The sequence below is a fragment of the Lepus europaeus genome, chromosome 9 (genome assembly GCF_033115175.1).
Source record: "Lepus europaeus isolate LE1 chromosome 9, mLepTim1.pri, whole genome shotgun sequence".
NCBI lineage: Eukaryota > Metazoa > Chordata > Mammalia > Lagomorpha > Leporidae > Lepus > Lepus europaeus.
In genome coordinates this window covers 21,427,611-21,434,792 of record NC_084835.1, presented here as the reverse complement: position 1 = coordinate 21,434,792, position 7,182 = coordinate 21,427,611, and the positions used below count along the sequence as shown (strand labels likewise).

The window sequence follows — 7,182 nt, the reverse complement described above, 5'->3', positions numbered from 1 at the left end:
CCGGCCCTAGACCTGGGCCCCTGGATCTCCAGGGCAGGGCATTAACCAGTGTCTTTCTATTCCCAATGGAGCCTGGCACAGGGGTGCTCACCAGCTTCCCCAAATGTTACTCATGAAGTTACTATGTATCGATCACCTTTTGTGCTGTGTAACAAGTAACCCCCAAACTCTGTGGCTCACCATGGCCAAGGTAGCCTTCCGCCCCCTCTTAGGCATGGCTGCGGCCCTGGCTTTGCTCTCTGTGCTTCTGCTCACCAGGGCACAAGAGTCAAAGGCTGTGAGCAACTGGAGCGCCTCCCTGCGGCCCAGGAGAGTGGCTCAGCCCAGCCACGAGTCAGGCTCCACGTAGATGGGGTGGTTGTCCCTTGGGCTCACGTCCCCGCAGCCCCATCAGCTGTGGCTAGGGTGCGGTAGGAGGTCACGCCACAAGGGTAGGGGTGTGTGTGTGTGTGTGTGAGATCGTACAGGAGATGGAGTGAAAAGTTGTGAATAAAACAGTCTACCACACCACAGTCAAAATTTTTAACAGTATGGTTAGAGCCTGGATTTGCTTTCCAAATCATAGTTTGTTAATACAGTATTTACATGGCCTCATGATCGAAATGCAATCGTACACGTTCATCAGGATAATACAAACATCTGAGGGTGGACCCACCCCCTGCCCGCCCTTTTGTCTGATTTCAAGTTCCTGAGCCACTGGCGGCCAGGAGCCGGGTGTTCGCTGCTTGGGTCGGAAATGCGCTGGGTAGCTTGCAGGAAACTTCTTCGCTGGCCTCAATAAGAGCAAAGCCTTTGTGTTCTTGAGTGAGGGTCTCCAACTTCCCTCTTTACAAATAGGCCTTAACCTAAGTGACTAGGAGCTGACTTGATTTAGAATTCCCCGCCGGCTGAATGGGCTCGATCTGTGCACAACGACGCTCGCAAAGCACCCGAACACGAAAGGCTGATTAAGTCCTGGCTCTGTGGCTGTAAGAAAGCACTTGCACCATCATCTGCTGCCTCCCGAGGTCTGCATTAGCAGGAAACTGGAGTCAGAGGCAGATCTGGGACTTGAACCCAGGCACGCTGATTGGGAAATGGGTGTCTAAGAGGTATGTTCATCACTGCTCCAAACACCTGCCCCTAAACTTTCAATTTCATTTTCCATGAACCTTAGAAGTACTCTTGTATTTGTGATGACTCATCAGTCTATTAAACATACTGCTCCGAACTTGGAAGCTCGAAGCCGGAACTGACTCCCTGTCTAGTACGGTATTTCCAGCCAGCTGTGACAGTAACATCTTAAAGCAATACGTCACCATCCTTGCAAGTTGCAGTTTCCTGCTTTAATTTTAACTTTTTATGAGTGTCTGAGTTCCATGCTTTCATCCAAAAGTGAGGTGCTGGGAGGTACGTTATTGGAAAAAAATTTTTCCAACTCATCTAGAATTTTCCTCGCTGAGCCCCACTCTGCCTGGTCATTTAGACACCGAGAGTCACAGGCTGGGTGTGCGATTTCCAAAGCAGGGGACTCTGTCACCTTTGTCTTCAGGCTCCGCCTCTGCCCTGAGGACACGTCCCAGAGCCCCCACCCTGATTTTCCTCCTGTTCTTGTGGTGGTTATAAAAGATTGGTAGAATCAGAGAGTGAGGGAAGAAACGGCGTAGACTGGAAAGGGGGCATGAACACTAGGCAAGGGTGCATCTTGCAGGAACCGAGATGAACTTGCTGGAGAGTCAGTGTCTCCGCCCACAGTCGTTCTAGACTATTCTTTGAGCACATGCTGGATGCACAGGGAGTGACACGAGTCTGTCTTGGTGCACATAGCCCTGAGGTTCCTGCGTACCTAATCTACAGGTCTGTATTCTTCAACAAGCCCTCGAGGCTTGTCACTATGTACAGATGGCTACCTTCCTTGAGCAGCGCAAGCTGATAGCTGTTCTCCCTACAGACCAGCAGAGATTTCCTGGTCCCCAGTGGAGTGAGTGTACGTTGAACTCACTCGATCTGCTGCCTCCCTGTAGAAAACCGGGCATTGTTTGCAGAGACGTTTGGCGACGTGCTTCCGGAAAAATGCGGAGAGGTAGCTCCGGAACTTCTCCCCGACGAAGGCGTAGACCACAGGGTTGATGCAACAGTGCGTCATGCCCAGCGTCTCCGTCACCTGCATGGCTCGGTCCAGCTGACCGCTGCTTTCACAGTTACTCAGGCCGAAGAACTCCTGGAAGGTGTTCAGGAGGAGGACGATGTTGTAGGGCGCCCAGAAGAGGAAGTAAACCACCATGATGGCGAAGATGAGCCGCACGGCCCTGTGCCTCTTCTTCTCATTCCGACACCGCAGCAGGGTTTTCAGGATCCCCGAGTAGCACACGGCCATGACCAGCAGGGGCAGGACCAGGCTCAAAATGTTCCTCATTATGGTGTGGAAATTCTTCCAGCCGAGTGGAAAATTGGGGCCACAGGTGTAACGAGAATCTTCTTCTTGGAACCTGGTAAACATGATTCCCGGGGCCGAGGCAAACATGGCCGCCACCCAGGTGATCACACTTGTCACCACCCCAAAGGTGACCGTCCTGGCTTTTAAAGCAAACACGGCGTGGACGATAGCCAGGTACCTGTCGATGGTCAGGAGGATGATGAAGAAGATTCCACCGAAATAGCCCAAGTGATACATCCCCGTGGACACCTTGCACATGGCACCTCCGAAGACCCACTCGGCGGTGGCGTAGTGAGCCCACAGCGGGAGGGTGAGCAGGAAGAGCAGGTCGGAGATGGCCAGGTTGAGCAGGTAGATGTCAGTCATGCTCTTCAGCCTCTTGCAGTTGACCAGGATGAGGACGACCAGCAGGTTGCCCACGAAGCCGCAGACGAACACGAGCGAGTACAGCGGGGGCAGGAGCTGGGCTGCGATCCGCTTCACGTCGGGCTTGTGACAGGGCTCGCTGTAGTCGTAGTCGTACACGGTGGTGGCTTCCTCGGGGCTGCTGAGGACGCTTCTCGTCAGCAGGGAGTGAGATGTGGACAGCATGTTGGGGGTGAGCTGGGGAGCCGGGTGCATGCCCGCCAGCCCCCTGTTCTGTAAACAGAGAATACAGTGACCATACTGTAAACAGCACCACCCCGGACCCTCACAAGGTCCTCGCTCGTCTCTGATCCCTCCCTCACAGCCATCTCCCTAGGACGTATGCTAATTCATCGCTTCCCGTTTATTCCTGGGAGCAGTTGCCAGTGCCACTGCCCCGTGCATTCCCTGGTGAGCACGGTTCCCCTGGGAAGGCTGAGGCTCCCAGGCGCTGGTGGAACACGGGTCTGTGACCCGTTCCTGGTCCATACTATGGAACAGCGGACTTCCGGGGGCTTCTGAGCAGGCTGTTCCCTGAGACACAAAGGAGCCCGCCTGCCCCTCCTGCGTTGCAGCCTGTCTCAAGTGGGCTGGTGCTTAGGGCCGTAAATGAAAGCCCCAGAGAACTGGACAGAAGGCAGGAGGAGTCTGCGTGCTGTGCTTGAACTGCTCATCTGGTTTACCGTCACTTGAGAAAAACACACCCCTGCTTTAAAACCATTATGACTTAGGCTTTCTGTTACTTGCAGCCAAAAACGTTCTGATGACCATTTCCACGTTCTGCCTCCCTCATCCCACCCAGGCATCTCCTGCCAGGGTTGCACTGACAGGTCAATAACCTAGCCTTGTTCCAGTGCCATCCTGCTTGAGCTTACTCGACCCTTGTGCTATCTTCTCCTATTTAAGCTGCTTCTCGGCTTCCATGTACTTTTTTGCAGCTCCTCTCACTGCCCACACCGGGGGTCTCCAGGCTGCACGCTTGGTTCTCGCCTGTCTTCTCCCTTCCCTGTGTATGCCTGTGTCAGAGCTCTTCCAGAGTCGTGTTGTCCACCTCCGCTTTCTGACTCCCCTCTGTGCTAATGCTTCCCCAAGCTCTGTTGTTCTGCGCCACCTTTCTCCTAAACCTCAGTGGGATTTCTCCTTGCCTACTGTATGCCTCCCCATGGGTTTAGTCACATAACAGTACTTACTGAGCACCTGCTATGAGCCACACTCAGTTTTAGGCACTGAAGATGGAGCAGAGAGGAAACAGGTGTCATGCAGATGCTCTAACTTTAGCCCAGCCCAAACCGAGCAGCCCCTGAAACATGCTCCAGCGTGGGGTCCCCCAATCTTAGTTATTTTCATATACTCCATTGCCTAAATATCAAGCTTTGGCATTATCCTGGGTCCTGTCCTCTTCAGAAAAGTAGGATCCAGCCTCTGGAGGCAAACAGACCTGGGTTCAAAGCCTACCTCCAGCTTACAAGCTGTCTAGTATAATTGCAGACAGTTGAATAGTGATTCAACAGATTTCTCTCTTTCTTCCCAAGTGAAAAAAAATTTTTAAAAAAGAGAAGTTAATTTGGTGCATAATGAGTTTATGTGGTGTTAACTCTGCTGAGCTGCTGTGCAGACCACTGGGGACAGACTCAGAATCTGGCAGGGGGAAGTGCCCAGTGTGACTGCCATGCTTCTTAGATTCACCCTGTCACCACCTCGTTGACCTGCCACTTCCTCCCCCTGTTTTATTGTGGTCTTTCCCTGGCTCAGGGCTTGTCCCTAGCCATTGCTCCTTTGCATCTGTCTTCTCTAACACTGCAATCATACACGTCTCTAGTAGTGAAGGGAGTGTTCAGCCTGGCAATAGAGATGCCTGTATCCACATCAGTGTGCTTAGATTTGATTCCTGGCTCTGGCTCCTGACCGCAGCTTCCTGCTAATGCAGATCCCACAAGGTAGGGCTGATGTCTTAGGTAGTTGGACCCCTGCCACCCATGCGGGAGATCAGGATGGAGTACCAAGGCTCCTGGCTGTTGCAGCCATGTGGAGAGTGAGCCAGCAGGTGGAAAATCTCTCTATGACTCTCCCTCCATCCCTGTCACTTGGCCTTGTAAATAAATAGGTCTTGTATAAAGTGTTTATGGAAAGTAGAATGCAAGATAATTTTTTAGGTGAAAGCATCTATGAAATTCGTTCACATGAGGAGTTTTAAAAAGTTCATGGGAAAGATGTATTATGAAAACACTATGCATGGATTTTAAATTTTCTGCACCAAATTAACTTCTCTTTTTTTAAAAAAATTTTTTTTCACTTGGGAAGAAAGAGAGAGAGAAAGAGAGAAATCTGTTGAATCACTATTTAACTGTCTGCAAAGGCTGGGACTGGGCCAGGTCCAAGCCAGAACCAGGAACTCAATCCAGGCCTCCCAAGTGGGTGGCAGGAGCCCAGTTTCTTGAGCCATCACTGCTACTCCCCAGGGGCTGTGTGAGCAGGAAGCTGGAGTCAGGAGTCAAAGCCAGGCATTGAAGCCAGGCACTTTGATATGGAACATGGGTTTCTACCCGCTAGGCTAAACATCCTCCCCTCACTTAACTTTTAATCCCATTTTCTCATAAACGCTTTGAAGCCCCTTCCCAGGTGGTGGGAGCTCCAAGGCCATGCCCGGCCCGCCCACCCTCTGCCTGAACTCAGACCTCGCCTCTTCTCCACAGCTCAGATCCTGCGCTTCAGCCCGGCATCTGCTTTCCATTTCCCCCAGACTCACCGGCTCCTGCTTGCCTCAGTGGTTTTGCAGATGCTGGTCTCTCTGACTTCCTATTCCTGCTTTTCCTGCTTTGCCACTTCCTGTTAAGTTCTCTCCCTCTCTGTGAAACCTGATCTGTATCTTCTTCGAAAGTCTATTTCAGCACACTGCTTGCGTCTGCATAGACGTTAGCCCTGTGCTCTCCTCAAGGTCAAGGGCTGGAGCTCCAGCTCCTATGGCTCCATCTGGCTAAAGGAGGCACCAGTAAGTGTTCACAGGATGGGGCATAGCTCTCTCTATCATAACAGTCGGAAGTCGTGGCATCCTCGGGGCTGGATTCTCAGGGATCACCTTTTCTGGTAGTGACTGAGTTTTTCTTTCATCCGTGCACCTCATCTTTCCATTTGCCTTGTGACTGATCCATCTCCCAGATCTTGCGCTCACAAAATCCTTGCACTTGGCAAAATCCTGCACTGAGAATTACCACTGTGAGCATGCACTGCGTGTTCTTAAAGCTCCAGGCACTGCGTTAAACACCTTGTATACAGCAATTACCTTAAACCCTACAAGTGGCTAGCATCTAACTCCTGTTACAGTGCACCATCAGCTAAGTAGCTGCAGTGTCCTGACTGTCCCGCAAAGGGACTACAGGAGAAAAGATTTCAAGGGAGATAGCTCCGGCTCTTTCACAGCCTCTGAATACCCCTGGGGACAGTGAGCCCTAGGGCGCATGGAGGGACAATGGCTCAGACTGCTGTCCTCCTTTGTCAGCAGTCCCCTCTCTCCTACCACCTGACTCTGAAGGGAGGTCTCATCCTGCCACATGCCGCACTTCCTCATTGTCATGGGGTCTTTCTCACATCTCCTGTGCACATGACATCCTCCACCCACCCCCTCTCATCTTGATCATTGCCCCCAAGCACACAGCCTTTGCAGTCCCTCGAGGTTTGCCTGGGCCCTACATTTCCAGCTTTGAGCTGATCTGAGCCCATGAGTCATGAAGTCATGGAAAAAAATGCCCACAACTCACCGGTGGATGGCTTCTCCCAAGCGACACGGGCGTGTCAGGCTTCTCAGCAACCGAATCAGGCAGATCTGGAGGTAGGGGTTTGGTGTGCAGAAGTAGGAAATAAAGTTTCCTCCACAAAGAGAAGGCGGGGATACAAGGGCAAGCAATGGTAAAGATCTGAAAAAAAAATCAGAAACATATAGTTCTTCTTTTCCAGCCAGGAACGTTGTCCCCTGGGTTGAGGTCTTCAGAGCAGGATTTATTTTGAAATCTTGCTTGTGCAACCTTGAGTGTGAGTCAGGCAGTCCGAGCACATCTGCCCGTGTGTCTAACGGCTCTAGGCTGTTTGATCTCGTGGGTCTATTTCTGGAGCTCTTCCATGCTCTGCCTTCCTACTAGAGATCATTTGCATGATGTGAGCACAACAACCACCTTTTCATTTTCCAGAGGATAATTGTGAACAGGGGATGTTGGTGATGCTGGAGGAGATAAGATGGGGTTTCACTGTGACTATGTGCACCGGTTTCGGTGGTGCTGTAGATCTGGGATCTGGTTAGAAATTTTATGGAGAAAAAACTTTTTAGTGGAAAGAGGACACTAGTTGATCTTTTGGATCAAGCCTATTTC

At 51.5% G+C, this 7,182-nt stretch overlaps 1 protein-coding gene across 1 annotated transcript; it reads right to left on the bottom strand.

Annotated features, from left to right (window-relative positions):
* Positions 1–615: 615 nt before the first annotated feature.
* On the bottom strand, positions 616–6,727 carry LOC133766887 (C-C chemokine receptor type 2-like). Its single transcript, XM_062200707.1, has 2 exons — positions 6,577–6,727; positions 616–3,055 (listed from the first exon to the last, which is right to left on the bottom strand). The coding sequence occupies exon 2, from the start codon at positions 3,035–3,037 to the stop codon at positions 1,925–1,927; it is 1,113 nt and encodes a 370-aa protein (XP_062056691.1). The 5' UTR covers positions 3,038–3,055; positions 6,577–6,727; the 3' UTR covers positions 616–1,924.
* Between the last annotated feature and the right edge of the window lie 455 nt (positions 6,728–7,182).

What these genes read in the sequence shown, in the direction of transcription:
- LOC133766887 (XM_062200707.1), bottom strand. Translation starts at nt 3,037, where the DNA reads ATGCACCCGGCTCCCCAGCTCACCCCCAACATGCTGTCCACATCTCAC.